Raw genomic sequence first — 23,915 nt, forward strand, 5'->3', positions numbered from 1 at the left:
TTGCAGCAAGATTGTACCCATTATTCATATACTATTTCTGCATGCAAAGAAATAAACCTGCTAACATGGCAGCAGTTATGTTCAAAATGGCTTAAATTGTGCAACAAAGCTCTGACCAAATTCCTGCCCTCACTTACTCTGGATTTACACATGTGAAACTACTGTAATGTCCAGGGAGTTAGTTCAGGGTTACACCAGTGTATCCAAGGGCATAATTTGGCTCCCACTGTCTTCTCTGTTGCCAGAAACTCTTTGGCATCTTTTGTGAACACTGAAGGTACGTCTACCGTGCAGTCATGGGGTGTGGTTTCAGTTCCTGTAGATACACATGAGCTAGCTTTAATCTAGCTAGCTCATGTACTGGAGCAATGAAAATGCACCAGTGCACACTTCAGTGGAAGCTAGCTCTCTGTCATTTACCCACGGTTCTGGGTAGACTTGTATAGCCCATGCTGAAGCATGCGCTGCCCCCTGGCTTCACTGCACTTCACTGAACTAGCTAGATTAAAGCTAGCTTGGGTGTGTCTGCATGAGCTGCAATCACACCGTGTGACTGCAATGTAGATATACCATGAAATAACTTCTGATCCTGTTAAATTTCCCTTTATTTCACACTTGCAGGCATTTACAATGCACCCTGCAGAGGTGCGGTACCTCTTTAATACTATGACACGTTTCTTGAGCTGCTCAGTTTGAAATCAAAGTGACAACTTTGTAAACTGTAAATAGCACAAATCTATTTATCACGTTATTTATTTTTTCAATGACTGTGACCTTATGCACTGTGATATGGGGTCCTTTGTACAGAGATGTATGTCATGAAGATCAAATGGAATTAATGTGATAATTTGTTACAAAATGTTACAAAATGTTGGCATGGTATTTGATTATTTTTATTGTGAAAATTTTAAAAGATAGTTAAAATGAACTATACATTTATAAAGAACCTAGCAGTCAGTATTGTAATGTACTATATATCAACATGTACACTGTCAATAAAATGCATAAGAACACCTTGAGTGTTGCTCTCCTGTTCTCTGGAACACACGGTATGAAAATAAGTGAAACACCATCATGACAACTGTCAAAAATCTAAAAACAGAGGACTGGAATATGATACCTTTCCTTATATTTGGTGGCACCTCACTCTGCATTGGGTGAAATCCTGGCTCCATCAAAATCAATGGCAAAACTTCCATCGACTTCAGTGGAGTCAAGATTTTCACCTATTGACTTCAGAGGGGCTTTCCTTGGAGTAAATGTATGACAGTTTGGGCTACAGTAATTCTGAAACACCTTTACTTTCACTGGACTGTACTATGATGTAAAGCACAGCCCAGAGGTGTATAAGCTACATCACCCCAGGAGGAACTATAGCCAGGGAAACACCTGAGTCGCATTACCTCCCCTGCTTCCTCTGGCTCCGGGGGGAGTAATGTACTGCTGGCTGTGACGCTTCCAGGGGGAACCCAGAGTTGTGAGGCACCTCGCTGTCAGCTGCCCTTGGCATGAGGAGGCCATGTCTGTGCCTGCTGTGGGTCAGTCCCCAACTCCACCAGCTACGGGCAATGCAAACACGTCCCTCAAGCCCCTTCTGTTACTTTTAGGATTGCCAGGTGTCCATTTTCCGACCAGAACGTCCGGTCGAAAAGGGAACCTGGCTGGTCTGGTCCACCGCAGTAATCAGCCTCTGCCACTGGGGGGGCGGGAAGAGCAGCTGCTGCAGCTGGAGCCACATGGAGGAGCTTCTGATGCCTGACAGAGCAGTAGCTGGCTTCTGGACCAGGCTCCAAAAGGTAGGAGGTGCTGCCGCCCTGGGAGTGGGGGAGATTCTGCCTGCCCCCCCTTCTGCTCCAGCCCTGGCCCCTCACTATGGGGACCAACCCGTCCTCGCCCTGGAGTGTTGCTCTGGGGACCAGCCCCAGCCATGCCCAGATTGACCTGGCCCTGGCCCCTCGCTCCAGAGACCAGCCTCTGCTATGCCCTGATTGCCCTGACCTTCGCTACAGGGACCAACCCCTCCCTGCCCTGTCCCCTTGCTATGGGCACTGACCCCTTCCCACCCCCTTGAGCCAGAGATCAACCCCGCCGCGTCCTGCTGTGCCCCAGCCCCTTGCTTTGGGGACTGATCACCCACACACCTCACTGGTTCCTGATTGTGCAGGTGGGCAAGCTCTGCGTCAACTCCTCCCAGACTGGCTCTCCCGGCAGCAGGTGAGTCCCAGGAGAGGAGGGAGTGAGCGAGGGGGGGCTGGAGAGGAGTGAGCGGGGAGCAGGGCCGCGGGGGATGGGGCAGAGCAAAGGTGTTTGGTTTTTAGCAATTGGAAAGTTGGCAACCCTACTTACTTTACAGGTTAGTTATTAGCACACCCCAAACCTGAAGCCCTCCGAGCAGCTCCCTGGAGTGTCTAGTCCCTGGTCCACTGGACACTGACGGTATTCACAGATCCGCTGCTTCAAAAAAACAGCACACCCCAGCTTAGGGTGACCAGATAGCAAGTGTGAAAAATCGGGACAAGGGGTGGGGGGTAATAGGCATCTATATAACAAAAAGCGCCGAATATCAGGACTGTCCCTATAAAGTCAGGACATCTGGTCACCCTACCCCAGCTTACCAGTTGCACTTCAGATCACTGCTCCATAACACACAGCATTTATACTTGATTTCACTGTAAACATATCTACGGGCTTGTCTACATGCACAGCACAGCACTGCTGCAGCTGCATTGCTATAGCGCTTACTGAAAACACTACCTAAGCCAACAGGAGAGCTTCTCCCATCGGCATGGGTACTCCACCTCCCCGAGAGGTGGTTGCTATGTTGACAAGAGAAGCCAGGGTTAGGTGGGTATAACTATGTTGCTCAGGGATGTGGGTTTTTCACACCCCTGAGTGACGTAGTTATAGGATATAAGTTAGTAGCGTAGACCAAGCCTAAATTTAGCGCCCACAGAGATTCAAGTAGCAACAAGTAGAAGTATTGGAAACAAATGGTTACATATAAACTCATTCTAGAACCTAGACATAATTAATAACATTGAAGCACTTTACAGTCAGGCTGGCTCGGACTCCCCTTTCATTAGACAAGCAAACATGCTGTCAGTTTGCCTCCTCAGTGAAGGACCCAGTGTGTTAATTTGCAATCCAACATATACCAGAACAATTCTTTGTCTGCATTCATAAACAGGACATACACACACACACACACACTGTTTGTTTATTCCGGTAGATTTCCTCTCTTGTAGATTTTGCAATCTCTTCTTTTGTGTGTGACTCGATATGCAAGCAGGGGCGGGTCTATGTTTTTGGCCGCCCCAAGCACGGCAGACAGGCAGCCTTCGGCGGCACGCCTGCAGGCAGTCCGCTGGGCACGCGGATTCAGCGGCGTTTCTGCGGGTGATCTGCTGGTCCCGCACCTTCGGCATACCCGCCGCAGAATTGCCGCTGAAGCCGCAGGACCGGCGGACCTCCCGCAGGCACGCCGCCGAAGGCTGCCTGACTGCCGCCCTCACAGCGACTGGCACGCCGCCCCCCCGCGGCTTGCCGCTCCAGGCACGGCTTGCTGTGCTGGTGCCTGGAGCCACCCCTGTATGCAAGTATGCATGCATTGTGAGGGATTCAATACACAGTATGCAAATAGCCAGACAGGGAGATAGGCATCCATTACCTTCTGCCTGAAAGCAACATCTCCAAAGTGTGTCACCTGCTGGTGATCTGCCTTAACTCCAAGACCTTGAGAACATAATTATCAGTATAGATACATAACCCCTTAAATATTATCCGTACACACATTTTGCAATGATTGTGACTGTAGAGATATGTTTGTGGAAGATTATAATTTAGAGACGCTCCCTCATAAGGGACAGTATTATGAATATAGGAATTTAGAGATGAGCCCCGGAAGCTGGGGTTGAGAACCCAGTGTAGCTGTGTACAGCTGTTCACCACAGCTCTTTAGTTTGTTTTAATAAAAGTTTTATTCCTGTCTCATTCGCTGGTTTGTTGTTGAGCGAACCCTAAGATCATTACAGTGACAACCAGTGGGCTATTGGCTCTCAGTAGAGACTTCACGGGATACCTGTAAAACCCTATGCACCCCCTGTGCCCTCTGCCAATAAGTATTAAGGGGTCACTGGGTCACACTGACCTATACTTTTGCCACGCCGTGAAGGAGTGGGATTCAAGGCCCACAAACCCATTCCCCACCTCTCCCTCCTCCAGCAAGGGAGGTAGCAGGTGAGTAGCCCCACTCAGGGCTGACGAGGGGTGGGGGGAAGCTGGTACAAATTACCAGGGCCCGGCGGTCCAGAAGGGGGCCCGGGGCCCGGCTTCGCCCCCGCCCCAGCGACCCTGTTCAGCCAGTCCACCCTTGCTGGGGGACCTGAAAAAATTCCGGGCCGGGCCCCCCCCCCCCCCCCCTCGTCGGCCATGTTTAGCCAGTCCGCCCTTGCTGGGGGGCCCGAAAAAAAATTTTCAACGGGCCCGAACCCACTCTCGGTGGCCCTGGCCCCACTTACTCCTATGCACCCTAACCCAAGACCTGGGTAGCCCATATCAGGGTCTAAGCTGGGTGCAGAGTCCATGTTGCAATCTAGTGTGTAAGTAAGAGAAACTATCACATTCCAAAAAAGAAATGAGATGTTAAGAGTTTGTTCTAAGCTTTATCTAAAGCCTTGCCAGGTAATTTATTTACAATTTAATTACACCAGTGTCTCTAGTTGGGTGGTTTCACTTGGGTTTTGCTGGGTGTCCTTTACATGTCATGAAAGGTGCCTTTCTGACATCAACATTGGACCGCTGAATTCCATTGGACCCTTATTCCATCTATTTTTTTCATCACTAGCTTTATCTGTGATCAAAGAACGCTCCTGCTTGTAAGTGTGACTTGCAAATCAGCAGAGGAAATGATAAAACATCTCCAATCCTAACCGTGTTGTTGGGCTCTGCCTAGATTATCAGGCAACAGCAGCAGCAGAGGAAGTTGAAACAATTGACACATGGAGATAGCAGAAGCAAAAGCAGATGGAGGAGACAGAAACTGGAATCACAGCAGCAGCAACCATACCAGTAGTTTGTGAGGGAGCCTCTACACATGGTCTTTTTGGAAATGCATCCCAGAATATTCCCATTTTCTTTGGTCTCCAGGATGTATTTTCAGGATGACGAACTGAATACTCTAGTGCAAGAAACTAAATGGGTGATGGAGAAGGCCACACACTGCAGGAACCTGGAAAGAGTTCTTGCAAAAAAGAGATGACCCAGGAAGGACCTGCCTTCTCTTTGACTTTACTCACCTTTGTTATAGTGGCTATCTCAAAGGCAAGTGATGAGATCACTGAAGACCAATGGAAGAGAAGATGGGAGGAACATAGATAACCAGGGAGAGAGAGAACATGGTGGAGGGAATGACATGCATTCATTAGCCCTGTTAAGAGAATGGTAGCAATCATGCTGACCATGTTCTACAAGGGAAAGCTGTGCTCTTTGGTGTACTGTTTTCAATAATATGGGAGTTGGATGGGCTGTCTGTTGTAAAGGAGAGACTATCCTGATATGCCTTATGCTGGGTGCTCTGCCTCAGAACAAGAGGGAACAGTTTGTTACTTCCCCTTAGGGTGCAGTGGTTGGTCTCCCTCCAGCCCCCAGACCTTCCAGAACTCTGCAGTTTCTGGGCCCCCCTTTTTTTTAATTTGATTGACAGTCCCTACCCTCAGCGCTCAATAAACCTGCAGCCATTTTGCATTAACCAAGAGCATATCTGATTAAGGCAGCCTTAGTCTGACAAATTACAGTGTTGAAGGAACAAAAGAAAAACTTTAAATTGTGAATGTGCTCAGAATGGCAGGAGTTCAGCAGTAATCTTCTCTCACGGAGACTGCAACAAGCCAGTTCTCTGCCAGGGGAGCAGCTCCGAGGCACACAGCACGTGCTGCATGGCCTGGTGAGCAGGGCAAAGGAGGCAAGGTGAAAGGGAAAGGAAGGAGAGCTTTGAATTTCTTTGCTTTTGTCTCTTTTTGTGACGTCTCTTTAACAGGGGAAATGAACAGGTTGGTTTTCAAACGTGCCATTGTTTAAAAGAAATCAATACCTGAATGCAGGAAAGTCCCATTCTTCTATTCTGCCAGCAGTTTGAATGATGGCCCATTATGTGCTACGAAGGGCCCATGCTGTAAAGAGACACAATAGGCTTGACGGTTTCTTCATCCTTTTTTAGCACACATGATATTGATGATGCGACAGTGTGTACATGTATGGAAAATATAATTGTCATGTAATCTGCACATACATTGAAAGCATCTAATGCAGTAAATGCGCTTATTGTGCTTAAGTGCTATCCCCAAAAAGCCATTTAAAACCTAACTCAGCTACATTAAAAAAACCTCATATGTATGGCAAAACGTTGTGTTTTTAAACGAGGATGTGTGGACTAGTTTGCGGGGAAACAAGAATCCATCCACCACCTTGAACTTGCGTCCGTTTTTAGGCAAGATGTGGGCTTGACTAAAACACCAAATCTGCACACCCCCAAGCTTTGGGGAAATTCAGATCTGGATCTAAATGCTGAGTGGCTTGGATCCATCTCTTTTTCACAAGAGAACCAGGGTTTGTAATATCTGGATATTGCTTTGTCTTCTAGCTTTAGTATAACCTTTTCACTTCCAGGGCTTGATGCCATAGTGCACAGCCAGATTGCACCCCTAGCATATTGTTGGGTATAGCTGGTAAAAAGATATTTTTGAAAAAAATTGTTATTAAAAATTTGCCTTTTTTTCAAAAATGAAATATTTTGAAAAAAAAAGACCCTTTTTGTTATTTTTTGTGATCTTTTTATTGAAATCATTTTCAAAATGGATATCAAAATTTTCACTTACTTAACAATCATGTATATTTTTTTTATATTAAAAATGTCACCAGAAAGTTTGTGAAAAACAAACAATGGCTCCATTTCAAACCCTGTAAAACAGAAACAATGCCAAAATATTTTTTTTCAATTTTAAAAAAAACATGTTTAAGGCGTTCTAGTTTTGGGGTTTGCGCTCCCTTAAGCAACATGTTTGGATGTTCCTGACATGTGGTGAATTCTGTTGCCTTCCCTGGGCAAAAATATTTGTTCTTCAAAAGTCTCTCCAAGCCTTTATGTATGGCATGTGAGACAAGATTATGAACTGTGTGAGAGGCAAGGAAACATCTGAGCCCCCTTCACATTGGTGTAAGAGTTTAACAAGGGGCTCTGGGAGCCTGTTCATTGAATGGAACCTGAAACTCAGCTCCCAGCTGCTGAAAAGTGAGGCTGAATTCTGAAAGAGCCCAAGGTCATTCCAGAGTTTGGCCAGTGGGCAGGTGGAATCCAGCGGTTTGGGCTGAGTTTTTTGTGATGCATTTATGAGTTTGTTCAAATCCAGAACCCAAAGTGAAACTCGAATGGTGCCAGCTTGGTGAAACAAAACTGGGGCAAAGTTTCACTCGAACCCCTGTGAACATAACTTGCACTGCTTTGCTCCAACCTTCACAATCAAGGGAAAGGGCCCAGAAAAGCTACAAGACTGATTCAAGATCTGGAAAACATGCTTTCCAATGTCAGACTATAGGAGCTCAATTTGTTTAGTTTTATCTAAGAGAATTATAGGAGGTGACTGGATCATGGTCTACAACAGAGGTTCCCAAACTTATTTGGCCTACCGCCCCCTTTTCAGAAAAAAAATTACTCAGCGCCCCCCTGGAAATCTACCTTCTTTAAGCGAACAAACAGAAAGATGCAGTGACAAATTCGCATTCTTTTATATATCTATATTTCTACCTACGTCCTACAATATAGTAAAGAAAGATGTTGTTGTAAATAAGACACCTTGAAGCTTGAAATTATAAAATTATTTATTAAAATCAACCATAGTAACATTCGCATTACACACAGAAAATTAAGATAACGAAGGATAATATTAAAATAAAAATTACGAATAACATTAAAAATAATCCTAATGAGAAGGATGAACCTGGTGCACTGCTATCAATTTATTAATGTTTGGCTCTATTTTTGTCAGCAGCATTCTTAAATCACCGCGATTAGCTATTTGCAGTCGGTTTCTTTTTTTAGTTAACAGATTTGTGACCGCACTGAACCCACGTTCCACTAAATATGATGAAGGAAATGCATTTAAAAACTTTTGTACTATAGCCCATAATCCAGGATAAAGTGTAGGTATCTGCTTTTGCAGCCAGAACTGTCGGTAGCCGTCTCTGAATTTAAATTTAAATTCCTCATTTGTTGTTACTTCTATCAGTTCTTCTTGTAATTTTGGAGATTCTTCTGTGTTTGTACTTGAAAATGGGTCCAAAACCCAATCAGGTATGTTCATTTTAAGAATATCTTCAAATCGTTGATTGAAGTCAGAATGGAGAGCCTCCAAGTGCTGACAATAGGTAAGCAAGTCTTCATCGTGTTTTTCTACTGTTGATAAATTTGGAAACTGGCTGAATTCTCCTCCTCCTAAATTTTGTTTGTACAGAAGAAGTTTTGCCACAAACGTGGAAATAACAGTTTTTGTTTTGATTAAATTCAGCTCATCGCCTTGGAGCTGTAAATTTGTTTCATTAAATTTATTAAACAAGTCTGTCAAATAAGCTATGTCATTTTTGGAATCAATCAAGTTGGCTCGTAAAGCATCATCTTTGTTTTCTAGGAACTCTAGCACTGAGTCAAAGAGTTTATAAAACCGATCCAAACAGGCACCTTTTGATAGCCAACGAACTTCTGTATGAAGCAGCAAGCGATTGAATTCTTCATCGTTTTCAATACAAAGTTGTCCAAACAATCTGTCATTCAATGAATTGCTTCTGATTTTGTTGGTTGCTTTAATGACATAATGTAATGACCTATGTAGGCGTTCACTCAGATTTTTGGCAACTAAATGTTGACGATGAATGACACAGTATACAGCGAATACTGTACCAACACAAGCCTGCTACGATTTTATTATTAGTAAGCACTAGAGACACAGAAACGTACAGTAGATATGTAAGAAAATGTATAAAAATACTCACGTGTAAATTGCTGTTTTATTGAAACAACAATAATACAATTTGCTTTGTATGTGATCCGTAATCCGTAAAGATCGAAGGTATCGAATATGAATAAAAAATTTTAAATACTTATTGCACTATTGTTAACTGCTTTTTACACAATTCAGAAACAATCTAAATTAGATTTCATACATGTCGCCTATTTATAGTATCGTATTGTAAACAAGTCATTACATGCACATATTCCTGCCAATGCATGCTGGACTTCCCGACAATGCGCGACACGCTCGCCTGCCAACACTTGCTTGTTAAGAGCTGTTGGCGGACTTGACACCTGATCGGTTATAATTTGTGAATTTATTTGGAAAATAAAGTAATCACTACAACTTTAATTCTATGTTACACAACAGATGAAACATGTATGAATGGTTTTTCAAAATTTTCTTATATTCTCTTCTTTCTTTATGCTTCCACCGCCCCCTTATTTTTATTCAACACCCCCCAATTGCACCCGAGGCTACTACTGCCCCCCTGGATCGTTCCAGCGCCCCCCAGGGGGCAGTATCGCCCACTTTGGGAACCTCTGGTCTACAATTACCTACACGGGGAGGAGTTTTCTGATAGCAAACAGCTCTGTAATCTAGCAGAAAAAGGCATAATGCTCTCCAGTGGCCAGAAGCTGAAGCTAGACAAATTCAGATTAGAAAAAAGGTACAAATTTTTAACAGGGTGGGTAATTAACCATTAGAACAATTTAGCGACAAAGGTGGTGGATTCTCCATCAGTCAAAGTCTTTAAATCAAGACTGGATATCTTTCTAAAAGAAATGCTATAACTCAAACGGAATTTATGGGCTTGATGCAGAAATTATTGGGTGAACTTCTTTGGTTTGCGTTATGAAAGAAGTCAAAAGAGATGGTCAAATGGTCCCCTCTGACCTTAAAAATCTATTACCCAACCAATCCCACCAGGCCTGATTCTGCTGTCGTTGCAGTTAATGTCAAAACTCTTATGGACTTCAAAGGGTGCAGAACTGGGCCAATAGTCTATACTGAAACCTAAATAGTTGCCCGGATGCCAAGACACCAATGACAGCTAGTTATTACCATTTGCTGCTGTGGCCTGCTGTGCACAACCAGCTTGCTTTTCTCTGTCACTACACCGACTACCTCCTCAAGACCTGGGACACTCATCCCAAGCATAAGAGAGGAAAAGTAACCTTTGCTCTTCTCTGTCTCTTATGCTGCTGCTCCCCTCAGCTCCCTGCCCAGCATAGCTCCCATTTCAACCCAATTATTTCCATTATACATTTTCCTGAACTGGAATATTTACTGACTAACAGGAATACCATCCAGATCTGAATATCTGCATACCTGCCAGTCCCTAAGGCGTACACACAGCGCTTCTATGCTCAATACAGTTCCAGTGCTTCAGATACTGCAAGCAAGCACTGCTACTGTAACTGGGTTATAATCCACTTGATGAGTAATTCCACGTCAAATATCCTCTCAGAATAGCGCTTTTATGTCACAGACAGTAGTTCTCTTAGTAGCTTCACTGTAATATTAACATCCCTTCATTACCCTTTGCACTCAGTGGCGACCTCGTTGAAAAGCTGAACTTCTCCAGTCTTAGACGCCTCTTTCCCTCAGGTCCTGTGTAAATATAAAGGTTTCCAGACTCCATCTGGTTCCAGTTACTCACTCAATACAAATACACCCGCTATAGGAATTTGCAGACGGAGACTTACTGCCCTTGCATTGCCTTATAAAATCCTTTACAAAGTGCTCTGCTGCCCCTGATATACCTGTAGGTCTGCAAAACTGATTTCCCCCATGGCAGGAATTAACAATCCCGGGCCCTTCTTTCTCATATTCTGAGCCAAAGTTCACTACTAAAAATGGCTTTATAAAAAAAAAAATAACCACAGACACCCCCACCCTTGACCACCAAGGACTGCCTCTTCCTGAAATCCCCCGTTCGTATAAATACAGGAAGTAGAAAGAAGAGGCTAAAAGCAGTTTTTTCTCACTTCAGTACTTCTTAGTCCACTGTCCCCCTGGTACTACTGAGGCAGAAACCGATATTAGATCACCTCCCCCAGCCCGGCATGACATACCATCTTCCTGAGACTAAGCCATAAGGATGCGGAGGCTTTGCCCAGGGATGGGAAAGGATTGTTGGCTTTACAAAGGAGCTCTAACGCCATTCTGAAACAGAAAGTCTCGCAAAGTTTGCTGTAATGATGACAACATCGGCAGAAGCTGAGGGAGCCCGGGGTCGCGCGGGGTAAGTCTTGAAACTTTAGCGACGGCAAGTTTGGAATAAGAATTTTGCTTCGCTCGCTGCTTTTTTTGAACAAAGGGCTCGCTGCTCCCTTCAGAGGCAGTACGTGCAGTTATCAGCTGGGTTCACACCATCGCATTGCACTTCCTGTAGCTACTAGGTGCCTCTGTAAAACAAACTCGAGGACCGTATGTGAGCAGACAATGCAGGTATTTGGGGAGCGAAGAAAGAGGGTGAGCAGAGCGCGGTTGTCGCTTAAAAAGTGGGTACCAAGGGAGTTAGGTGCTTTTGCAAACATGGCAAAGCTTTTCCGGGAGACTTGTTTTGATTTCACTGAAATGCTGAAAAAAAGGAATAAGGGCCCAATTCTGCAACACGCCGGTCACTCTGGCTCTGATCCACCTTCGCATTTTAGTGCGCACCTAACCGTAAGCACCTGAGCAGTCCACTGCCTCCGGCATGCGTAAAGTTAGGACAATGCTTAAGTGCTTTACTGGCTGAGGGTCAGCCTGCTCTGCACCTGGCAGGATCAAGCCCTAAGAGGAGGGAGCGAGCTGGTCTTCGGATTTGGAAGAAGTCCAATTTCAAGGGCTGATTGGCAGCCACCCAAGTATCAGCTAGATTGAAAAGTCCACGCTGAAGCTGGGCATTCCTGTTTCCTATGCAAAACAATCAGGGGGAAATGACATAATTGCGGAACCCTCTGGTTACCCAAGTGGAAAAACATAAGGTCCCAGGTATTGTGAGTGCCTCTTATCGGTCTGACACACTCCTTTAATATTTCCCATCGCTAAAGGCTCCCGGATATCCTGGTGATGGGGGTGGTAGACGAATCGGGATAGAGAGAGCCAAGGAAGGGATACAAATACGTTTGCATTATCAAACAGCAGACTCTTGTTCCATTGTGTGACCGGAGGAGCAAGGGGGAAAACCACTGCAGCCCGGGGAACTGCCCTTAATGTTCACCAACAGTGGATTTTAGAGTGACCAGATGTCCCGATTTTATAGGGACAGTCCTGATTTTTGGGTCTTTTTCTTATATAGGCTTCTATTATCCCCCACCCCTGTCCCGATTTTTCACATTTGCTGTCTGGCCACCCTAGTGGATTTGTGGGATACAAAGATGTGTGTACATGTGGAGAGGAGGTTTTGGGGAACTCCGCGCTTGAAGTATCACTGTGATTTTAAGCATTGTGGGTATATCCAGGCTCCAGATACTTAAGGCTGAATTATGCAACTTTTATTCACATGGATGAACACTTTTACTCCCACTTAAACTGGTAGATTTATTCATGTAGGGAAGTGATCACTAAGTGAGCAAAGGCTCCACAGTCTGGCCCTTAGAGCTGGTTGAATGATTTTTCTTTAACCTTTGTATCTTGCCTTTGCAATATTAAAACATTTACCCAATTTATATGCGCAAGGTTTGTTTCCGTTCCAGATTGCACTTTTCACATTACTTCGGTCAACTTAATGCTAAACAACAAGGGACAAGATACCAATCAAATAGACCGGTTATTCACATGATCAGTGGGGACCCAAAAGGGCAACGTATTAGATGCTGTTGTAAAGGAATAAATATGCACTTTGTAGATATTTCCTGCATCCATGATAGTTAAGGTGCCAGCTATTGAGAAATGAAATGAATTAGGCTCTTTATCTCTTTCTCAGCTCAACTGAAAGGATCCACATGTTTGCATAGCAGAGAGATTTGCTTTCAGTTTAGAGTTTCAAGGGGAAGTAAATATATCATAGAACAGTGATTTGGAGCGTAATAAAGCTGCTTTCAGGGATAATGCAAAGTGTATGTGTTCCCCTATCTTGTTCAGATACTAGCATTGGTTAGATTTATTAGGAACACATTTGATTTTATTTTTTCCCCACTTACAGTCTCCCCTTCTTATCAATAAATCCCGACTTGCAGACAGTAACTTCCATATTAGGAAATTCCTGGTATCACTAACTCTTCTGATTTGTCACACAATTCCTGAAGACCTGTAATGTGATATTTATAATATATAATTTGCGGCCTCTTGCCTGATAGACTACAGAATTAAGAACTTGTATGTGAGGTGCCCAACTGACTTCCTATTACAACCACATGGAATAGAGCATAGAAATCACAAAATGTTTATGGAAAATATTAAAAAGCTGCATTTTACATTTTTCACAAACAACTTTAAGATGATGGAAGAAAAGTTTCTGGTGAAGGATAGGGAACTGATTTTTAAAATTCTGTGCATAAAGAAATGCATGTGCAATTGACCAAGCAATCTTCTTAATTGCATATACCAATGCAATACATGAGTCTGCAGGTGGCTGGCTAAATCTATAGTAGGCCAGTCATATGCAGAATTTCTGTTTACATTTATAGTATCTGTATGAATATGGAACACACATAAGTGCACTTGCAATTTACAAAGTATCAGTCCCTAGAAATGGCATCAGAATCAGCCCTGTGTAATCTAAATCAGTAAATATAGACATTTTTCCAGATTACACCTTAGAAATGTGAGAGAGATGCTGAAGGGATTACTGGTCTAGAGAATGGATTAATAGGTCCTTAGAGAGATGTGTGGGGAAAAGGGTAACTAGGAGCTGCATAGCAACCAACCTAATCAAAGTCTTTAAGAAAGGGATACAGGAAGAACCAGGAAATTATACACCAGTAAGTCTGACCTAGAGTCAGGCAAGTTCCTAGGAAAATTAACAAGTGATGAGATCACAAAACATCTGGAGAAATGTGAGCTGATCAAAACTAGGGAGCATGGTTTCACAAAAAGTTACATGCTTTGACTCCAACATCTGGCAAATTTCTGGAGGAGATAATGAAGACAGCAGACAAGAGCTAAGTTAGAAACATAATGTGCAGTACTTGCATATTAAATAGTCATTTAGGAAAATAGATGGATGGGGACTTGGAATGAGTTATGGAGGTTTTCACTTATGGGTCACCAATCTGCATCCAGCTTAGTTCTCCAGTGACTCAGTTTTCTGTGTGAAATGAATGGTCTCAGTCCATTTCTTAGTGACAATTGGCCCTGGCACAAAACACACCATCACAACTGGAACTAACTTTGTACCCATGTGGCCAAGAACTGAATGATCTGGAAACTGAATTACCTTCATAGTTTCAAAGATTTTAAGGTCAGAAGGGACCATTATGATCATCTAATCTGACTTGCTGCATAACACAGCCAAAGAACCTCACCCAGTAATTTCTGCATCAAGGCCATAATTTCTGTTTGAGCTATAACTTTTAGAAGGATTGTCTCATCAGGTCAAATTGAGACACGTTGCAAAGGAGGACTGGAAAAGCCAGCAATGGTGCTGCCTGTGCTGTGTGGTTGTATAATTAAACAAAGATCGAATCTCTAGGACTATCAGTTTGACACATCTCACCAGCACTAAAAAAACAGAAGTAATATGTATTTTAAAAAACCCTCAACAGTCCTCAGTCCTGATCCAAAGCTCACTGAAGTCCATGGAAAGATTCCTATTAACTCCAATGAGCTTTGGACCAGGCCCAAAGTTCCACTTAGTAAGCTAGTACTCAAGTATCCAACTACCACATGTGATGCATCTTCTCGGAATGAGAAGGAAGGAACTGGTCAGATGGTTATGGATAAATTGCTATGGTAAAATGTTATAAGTCATGGTGGAGAAAGGGGGCAAGCAAGCAGTGCCTAGATTAATGTTTTCCATTCTGATTGTAAATGACTTATAGCAGTGGTGGGCAACTTGCAAAGACGTGCTGGCTGCTGCTTCCCGCAGCTCCCATTGGCCAGGAAAGGAGAACCGTGGCCACAGGGAGCTGCGGGCGGCTGTGCCTGCGGACGGTCAATGTAAACAAACTGTCTTGCGTCCCGCCAGTGGATTACCCTGATGTGCCGTGCGTGGCTAGCACGTCCCTGCAGGTTGCCCACCACTGACTTACAGGAAAGAAAGTACCACCACAGTGACTTACATGTTTGTAGGTAAGACCAAACTTAGAAGATTGCTATAAAAGTGGAAAGAAGAGATGATATTGAAATAAACCTGCGGTGGATGAATTAAGAGTTTGGACAGGAAATGCCTCATGAAGTACATTTTAGATAAACACAAAGCATACCTGCACCTGTGCCACTGCAGCTTGTGATCTTCCCAATCAGCTGTCACAAGCTAAGCAGGGCTGTCTCTGGTCAGTATTTGGGAGGTGATGCTGGAGGGAGTCCTGCCTCTGACTCAGTGTTGAAGCTATGCCTCAGCATGGTACTAGGGGATACTGTGAGACTAGAAGGTCTGTCTTTGAGAAGACAAACAGAACTGAGCTCCTGCGTGGCTCCTGAGGGCCCAATATTTCTGTTCACAAAATTGGGGGGCATTAACCTGGGCTGCCTGCGCACATTCTAGTTCAACTAATAATGTTCTGCTTATTGAAATTTCCACTGCCGAATTAACTAAATATAGCATTCTTCATTTCCTGACCTAAATTGCTGGGTGCTGTTTAACAGTTTTTGTGTTCCACCCAGAAGTCACGCAACGGTGGGTGAAATAAGGTGTGTGTATGTTTGTGTACATATACTGATATTACATGTATGTGGAATCTTTAGTGGTGTAGTGTGACATAAAGCTTTTATCAGCATGAGTTTGAGATGGCTGCATTACTCATCAGTGTGCATTACTCATCATGCCATTGTGCATTTTATATTGATACATGCCATGTATTTTACAGAAAATCTATTTTATATAGTTTTTACCTATTATATAGAAACTTTTTTTTTTATCCCTCGACTAGTAAAGCCAGGTGGCTTAGTTTCCCAGAATCCAATCATAAAGTCTTTGAGGGACCCATAAAGATCTCTTAAAAATTACCTGAAATATATACATCAAGATGTCTCTCTTTTAAGGCCTTAATATCTGAAGACTTCCCATTGGAAAGTAGGGAATTTCCACTTTCCAATGGCACAAAATTTCCCATTTAGATTTCTAGAGAATGGTGAGTTATTGGACCTTAACCCTGAACCTGAAACGAAAACTAAATATTGTCCAACCTCAGCTTTGGACTAGGGCTGTCAATTAATCGCAGTTAACTCATGCAATTAGCGTAAACCAAATTAACTAGATTTAAAAAAATAGTCACGATTAATTGCAGTTCTAAACAGGTGTTTTCATGGCACTATTATAGCCAGTGTTGCAAGATATTTATGTGCCAAATATGCTAAACATTTGTATGCCCTTTCATGTTTCGACCACCATTCCAGAGGACATACTTCCATGCTGATGATGCTCATTAAAAAAATAATGCATTAATTTGACTGAACTCCTTGGGGGAGAATTGTATGTCTCCTGCTCCATGGTTTTACTGCATTCTGCCATATATTTCATGTTATGGCAGTCTTGGATGACGACCCAGCATATGTTGTTCGATTTAAGAACACTTTCACTGCAGATTTGGCAAAACGCAAAGAAGGTACCAATATAAGATTTCTAAAGATAGCTACAGCACTTGACCCAAGGTTTACAAATCTGAAGTGTCTTCCAAAATCTGAGAGGGACAAGGTGTGGAACATGCTGTCAGAAGTATTAAAAGAGCAACACTCCAGTGCAGAAACTACAGAACCCCAAGCACCAAAAAAAGAAAATCAGCCTTCTGTTGGTGGCATCTAACTCAGATGATGAAAATGAAGGTGTGTCAGTCCGCACTGATTTGGATGGTTATCAAGCAGAACCCACCTGTTCTCACTTTCAGGTAACCTTGTAAATAAGAAGCGAGCAGCATTATCGCCTGTAAATGTAAACTAACTTGTTTATCTTAGCAATTGGCTGAACAAGAAGTAGGACTGAGTGGACTTGTAGGCGCTAAAGTTTGACACTGTTTTGTTTTTGAGTGCAGTTATGTTTTAAAAAAAATTCTACATTTTTAAATTGCACTTTCACGATAAAGAGATTGCACTACAGTACTTGTATGAGGTGAATTGAAAAACTATTTTTTTTTACAGTGCAAACATTTGTAATAAAAAATAAGTGAGCACTGTACACTTTGTATTCTGTGCTGAAATTGAAATCAATATATTTGAAAATTGTAGAAAAACATCCAAAATATTTATAATAAATTTATAATAAATAATACAAATAATAATTGGTATTCTGCTATTGTTTAATAGTGCAATTAAAACTGCAATTAATCATGACTATATTTTAATCTCACAATTAATTGTGATTTTTATTTAATCATTTGACAGCCCTACTTTGGACCAATGTAATTTTGGAAGTGGAGAGAGGAGGAATTCTGGATGTGGGGGACAGAAGGAACTATTTCTCTGGCAGGCTAGTTAAAAAGAAAAGGCAGCTCTTTGAACCTGCTCTGGGATTTGGAATGTTAAACTAAGTCCTGGTGCAGATGGATCAGTGGGGAGAATGTAAGTGAGGTCATCAAAAGTGCATGATATATGTAGTTTATCATGGTTCCACAATTTATCATGTAGATATCACCTGAGGTGTGTGTGTCTGTTTGTGTAGCACTTTGTGAGCCTTGATGGATGACTGGTACTGTGGAAATATAAAATGTTATCATGAGATTTAGGAGAAAATATATATTTAGCAAGTACCCTCTAAGACACCTTGGACAATTAGGAGTCACTTCCGTGAAATCCCTAGTGCAAGGTAGTGTTGCAGTCAAAAAAGAAATTGCCTCAAGTCAGCAGTAATGATTCTACTATTTTTAAGGGATGTTTAGATCAGAATTAGTATGCTGTACCCAATGTGAGGCACCATAAAAAAGGACATTGAAAAAGTAGCACAGGTCCAGAGAAAGGACTGAGACAGGAATAATTAGGACACTGGAGGTCAATCCATTGAGAAAATACAGCTAAGATCCAATGTGCTTGAAGTTTTTAAGATGCTAAAGGAGCTAATGCAAAGCCATAGATTTGCACTTTGAATGTGCATGGACCAAAACCAAGAACACAGACAATGGAAAAAGACAATATATGCATATAAAGGAGTGAGCTTAAGGGTTATTGGAAGCAATCAATCCAGAGAGATGTTTAAAAAAATGAAACAGGTACTACAATAGAGGTTTAAGGGAGAGGGGTATGGTCTGAGCGTTGGTCTGAGAACCAGAAATTCATCAATTCTAATCCTAACGCTGACACTAACTCCCTATCTGTTATTGGAGAAGTCATTTAAGCCAACATTTTCAAACTTGAGTAACTAAAGTTAGGTACCCACAGTTAATTCCATGGTTAGGGCCAGATTCTCTCCTGGACCAAGATCTTGTTGGTGCAGGGAGGAGCAGGAACTAGAGTGAGCCAGTTTCTCCTCCCTGATTGTGAAACCACAGCACCTCTGGCCTCTGCCCCTAGGCACTAATTTAACTTACCATAGCTGACAAAAGGCCCTACAGGACCACATTCCAGATGAGAATTTGCAGTGTGCCATCCACCTCCTCCTTCTCCCCCCCCCCCTTACTGGGGGCTGACCGGGGGATGGTTGACATAGGAGATGTCTCCACCAGCTTTATACCTGCGGAGGGATTTCTCTTTAGAGCAGGTGTGGCCAGATTCTTGCCACTTTGTGGCACCCAGGTTTAAGGGGAAGGGGCCTTGTCTTCCTGTGTTTATGCTGCACATTGGAGAGCTTTTCATGGTACTGCAATACAAATAAATAATAGACCCCTACATAAGTGGGGTGATTTTCAGCAACAGTAAATACCTCTGAAAATCAGTTCCCCTTATTTAGGTGTTGTTTGATCTTAGCCTAAATGTCCCAAATGTAAATAAAAATGGGGAATCTACATCCAAAGAGCATTGTGAAGGTTCATTCAAGTTCAGAAAGCGCTTAGAAGATGAGAATTGCTAAGCAATATTGTTGTTTAAAATGATACCTTGAACAAGCAGAGTCTCCTTCGTGCAGCAATTCCTTCCATTAGAGTCTCGGGTGTCGTATACACTAGTTAATCAGCAAGACCCATATTGGAGATTCTGTTAACCCTGCAATTCAATCTCTATTTTAGAACACCCCAGGAATTCACTTCTGCAGGAGCGTCAGGTGTTCATTCCCCACTGCTGTGGCGCCTCCTGGTGGCCATGTCTGGGGAAATAGCTCTCAAGCAGCCTGATGGCCACTCGGGTCTTGTGTGGGGTAGACACCCCATGACATACCTTCGGGGGTAAGGATGCCTTCTCCCCTGGAGTTGCCAAAGCTGGCCCCCAGGTCATCTCGCTCCTGCTTCAGGTCACCCACCATGAGAAGCAGTCCACTCTTCTCCTCCATGGTATCCTGAAACTTTTCTATCTGGAATTCTAACTCTTGTGATGCCATTTCCAAGGCTTGCTCTGCAGGTACTAACTTCTCTGGTAGCTTTTGCCCTTGCTCTGCAGACTCTCCCTACACCCTTTCTCTAAGGGTCTGAGTTCCCACTGTATTTTGGTTACCCTCCATCTTTGTCCCTGTATTCTTTAACTTTATCTGTAAGGGACTCTGTCTTTCAGTTTCTTCTCCCCCTCTATCTTCACGACCCCCTTCTCTACTGCAGTCGTGCCCATGCTGTGGTCCACTAACCCTTTCTTCTGGCTCTTAGTTGGGACCCTGCCCTTCCCTGGGCTACAGTTCTGTTGTTTGTAATGGCAATGCCCCTTCACATGTCCTCGCTCCCCACAGGAAAAACAGATGCTGGCCTTCACCCCCACACGCACACACTCCTGCTATCTCAACAGGTTGCATGCCCTGGATTTTCCTGCATTCCCTCCTTTAGGGTAGGACTTCTTATCTCTCTACTGGCAGGGGCACTCTCTTCTAAGACGTAACATTGCCTTTGCCGAACTTCTGGCCTTCTGGCCTAGAACTTCCTTTCCACCCCTGATCCCTATGGCCCCTGCTCATGTCCTGCAGGATCCTGGATAAATATTCCTGCTCCTCTGCCAACTTCACCAACTAACCCTGTAAGTACACCTGTTCCTCCCATTGTCTCTGCTGCTTTTCCATGACCTGTCTGAGTAGGGTCTGGATCCCGCTCTGCTGTTTATTGGCCCCCTTCAGCGAGATAAGTAACTCTGGGGTCCACCTGGGGAGGGCACACTTGCCTTCAGCAAAGAAGGCCTCCGCACACAGTAGCTCCATTGTCCCTTCGCTTCTTCTCTACTACGGCCTCTCCCGCTCCACTTGTATTGGAGGGATCATCAGCCTCCATTTCCCACCAATTTGACAGGGGCTCACTACTCACTGCTGTGGCGCCTCCTTGTGACCACAGCTGGAGAATAGCCCTTGACCGGTCTGATGTCCATTCAGGCCTTGTGGCGTGTAGACACACCTTCACAAGGAGGTTTAATGTAAAGGTGGTGAGATCAAGACACCTCCATTTGTTTTCTCAATTTCTTTCCTGCAAGCTGAAGGGGTGTTTTGGACAGCAAGCAGTTTTTTCCTTCCTGGGTAGTTTTTAGCCAATATGTTTGGTTTGAAAGGGATTTGAGCCTCCTTTATCATGTATTTTAACATGTAAAAGACGTTCAGCTGCTGATGTCCAGATTGCCTTTTGACGCAGCTGGACATATGAGAACGTCTCTATTAAAATTTGAGGCACAGCTGGTAATTGGGGGACTTAATATGTTGGATTTGCCAAACCAAAGCGTACTAACCCCCTTATAGTGCTGACGAGGAAGCAGCTGTGCTACTGGAACTTATAGGGCATGGCAGAAAGCCCATGAAAGTTAGTGGAATGACTCCCATTGACTTCAGTGCACTTTGCCAGAAGCTAGGACTGGATGACAGGGGATGGATCACTCAATAATTCCCTGTCTGTTCATTCCCTCTGAAGCATCTGGCACTGGCCATTATCGGAAGACAGGATATTGGGCTAGATGGACCATGGGTCAGACCCAGTATGGACATTCTGTTCTTGTGAATTCTGCAGGCCTGGATCAGGAGTCTAGCTCCCGAGCAAGGCGGATCAAAGTGTCTTCAGTTTCCCAGAGCTTTGAGCACCTGTATGAATGATGAAGGGATGGTCAGAGAGTGAGGGGATGTGCAGTAGTAGACTAAAGTACAGATTTAGCCCCTCTCAGAGCTGAAATTTCAGCAAAAACAGTAATACACTGTGACTCTGAACAGGAAGCTGCTTTCACTACCTAACTTTTCATTAAGTGTTAGGAAACTGTGGTTTTTATAAACTAGTGAAGTAATTTTATAGACCCTGAAATAAAGACAAAAGAAGTAAGAGGTCTTTGAGTTAATAGCCTTTTAAAACAGAGGTGGCCGTAGACAAAAATAGATTAAGGGCCTAATTCTGTAAGAATAACGATGTGCATTTATAGAGCACTTTGCATCCTGCAGGATCCCAAAGCACACCATGAACATAGAACACAGCACGGTTTACATGCAGCCACCTCTGGGGTGGAGAGCAACAACCAAGTGTTACATAGCATGCTGTGCAAGTCTGAAGAGAAGAAAGTTTGATTAAAGACATAGGGGCAAAACCATGTGGCATTTATTTTTTAGACAGGGGAATCAAGATTTTGTCCCTCAAACTCCATCCAGACCCTACATGCATACCCCGTCAATTGCATCTTCCTATGACAGCTGTGCCAAGTTGCAACTTTCATGGTTGAAACTTCAGGAGGGAGGGTAGGTAGTTTAAGCTCAACTTTTGCACTGTTAAACCACCCCGTAGTACTCAGTGACACACAGACCATGCAAAGGATGGTTGGGAAATCTACTGGCCAGTGAGAGAGACAGCCAACAGTGCTGTAGCACATGCTAAGTTTGGGGGAGGGCTAGCTCAGTGGTTTGAGCATTGGCCTCCTAAACCCAGGGTTGTGAGTTCAATCCTTAAGGGGGCCATTTAGGGATCTGGGGCAAAAATCTGTTTGGGGATTGGTCCTGCTTTGAGCAGGGGGTTAGACTAGGTGACCTCCTGCAGTCCCTTCCAACCCCAATAGTCTATGATTCGTATCAGCCGACTAGCTCATAGTGCTCAGGCTGTGGGGCTATAAAATCACAGTGTAGATGCTCAGTCTGAGTCCAAATGTCTACACTGCAATTTTATAGCCCCATGAGCCTGAGTCAGCTGACATGGGCCAGCCAGAGGTGTTTTAGTGCAGCGTAGCCATACCTGAGTTGCTAAGGAAGGCACTTACTGCTATCCTCTAATTTCTGCATAGAGCCTAATTTCCCTCCTTTCTCCCCTCACAGCCTTGTGCTAGGCAGCACGGATGCTACATAAAAAAAACTGAGAACACTTGAAACCAATGGGCCGGATCCTTCCCTCACTTAGACCCTGATTCAGCAGAACAGTTATGCACCTGCCCATTTATAACTGCCTCACTGAACTGGAGCCTTACACCAGTTCAAATCCAGAGTAACTCTGCTGAAGTCAGGGGAGTTGCATGGGTAGAGGTGAGGTTAGAATCAGGCCCAGTATGTACTGTGCTCACTTTATAAAGAGAACGCCCTTTAATCTGGTATTTTCCACTGTGAAGTAAAAATGTGGGTTTTACTTTTTTGTCACAAAACAGCAATGCAAGCAGCTGTGGTCAAGCAAACTGCACGGTCTAAGCTCTGGAAATGTAGCAAAGCTTCAAGCTTCACCAGATGTGGTTACTGTTGTAGCCACTAGTACATTTTTTCTGTCCATCTGCTACCTTTCTGAGTTACCTAAACAATTCCAACTCACCCCAGACTCTCGGTCTTTAAATCAATATGAACTCTGAGTTGGGGATAGAGGGGGTTGGCGTTTCCTTAAAGATTCCACATGGTGAAGGTAGCACTTAAAGGGATTTGCTCTGCTTTGGTCAGTACCAAAAATAGTATAAGTCAGATCTTTCTGTGAATGAAAATGATTACTTGAGCAGGAAGAGAACAGCAGATGTGAGCGCTGCATAGCTGATTGTGCTAGTCACATTTTCCTAAATGGGCTTTCTATTAAAGACCCTCATGCAAGCCGGGCAGTACTAGGGAATGTAGCTTGTTTAGATGTATATCAATGTGTCTTTCCCGGTCTTTTGGCATCTTTGCTAAACACGGAATGTATTTGTGTCTGGGCAAAGCACAGCGGGAAGCGGAAAACCTGGACTTAAGACACTGACCTGGCCTGATGTGAAATCCAGTCAGGGGAGAACACCCTCTGCTGGTCAGGGACAAGTACCCTCGTCTTCAGCCTCCTGGCAATTAGGATAACCATCGCGGCTCTGGGCAAGTCACAGCAACAGGCTGGGAAGGGCCCAGATGAAACCTAACCAGAGCGGTTGGCCCCCAGCCCTGCTACCAAGAGCGGGTGATATGGACTTAGATGCCGACCCCTCCAACAGGCAATCCCATCCTTAGATGAGAGAATGGGCCCAGACCATAACATGGTGACCTGTTTCTCGTGTGGGCAACCAGGACACATCTGAAGAGAATACTCCCTTATGAACTGCAAATACGCCAAAGTGTGGAGAAGAGAGAGCAAAGCACAGAAGAAAGGACTCCTCAAAATAACAATCCCCATATGAACCAATGGGGTGAAAGCACTAGGTCTGTTGGATGTAGTCAGATCTTGGTGCAGACTCCCTTGGTCAGGCAGAAGGAACTCTAGGTTAGGGTTACCATATTTCAGCAAGCAAAAAAGAGGACGGGAGGAGCCCCGCCCTAGCCCC

General features: G+C 43.8%; 2 protein-coding genes across 2 annotated transcripts in view; one reads left to right on the forward strand and one right to left on the reverse strand.

Moving 5' to 3' along the window:
• Positions 1-7,973: 7,973 nt before the first annotated feature.
• Positions 7,974-10,704, reverse strand: LOC112110806 (SCAN domain-containing protein 3-like). Its single transcript, XM_026651334.1, has 2 exons — positions 10,602-10,704; positions 7,974-8,941 (listed from the first exon to the last, which is right to left on the reverse strand). The coding sequence occupies exons 1-2, from the start codon at positions 10,702-10,704 to the stop codon at positions 7,974-7,976; spliced, it is 1,071 nt and encodes a 356-aa protein (XP_026507119.1).
• Positions 10,705-11,051: 347 nt separating this feature from the next.
• The window catches only part of RIN3 (Ras and Rab interactor 3), a 102,966-nt gene continuing 90,102 nt past the window's right edge, over positions 11,052-23,915 (forward strand). Inside the window, exon 1 of the mRNA XM_026651482.1 lies at positions 11,052-11,307. Coding sequence (XP_026507267.1) covers positions 11,261-11,307 — 47 coding nt within the window. The 5' untranslated portion in view covers positions 11,052-11,260. The remainder of the gene's footprint in view (positions 11,308-23,915) is intronic.

Source organism: Terrapene carolina, unplaced genomic scaffold (assembly GCF_002925995.2).
Source record: "Terrapene carolina triunguis isolate 2854851 unplaced genomic scaffold, T_m_triunguis-2.0 Scaffold96, whole genome shotgun sequence".
Classification (NCBI taxonomy): Eukaryota; Metazoa; Chordata; order Testudines; family Emydidae; genus Terrapene; species Terrapene triunguis.

Excerpts from the sequence above, each read along its gene's own strand:
- LOC112110806 (XM_026651334.1), bottom strand. The coding sequence starts at position 10,704 with ATGGAGTCTGGAAACCTTTATATTTACACAGGACCTGAGGGAAAGAGG. Across the intron at positions 8,942-10,601 it reads GTCGCCACTGAGTGCAAAGG|TATTCGCTGTATACTGTGTC; the intron begins GTAATGAAGGGA and ends GTGTTGGTACAG.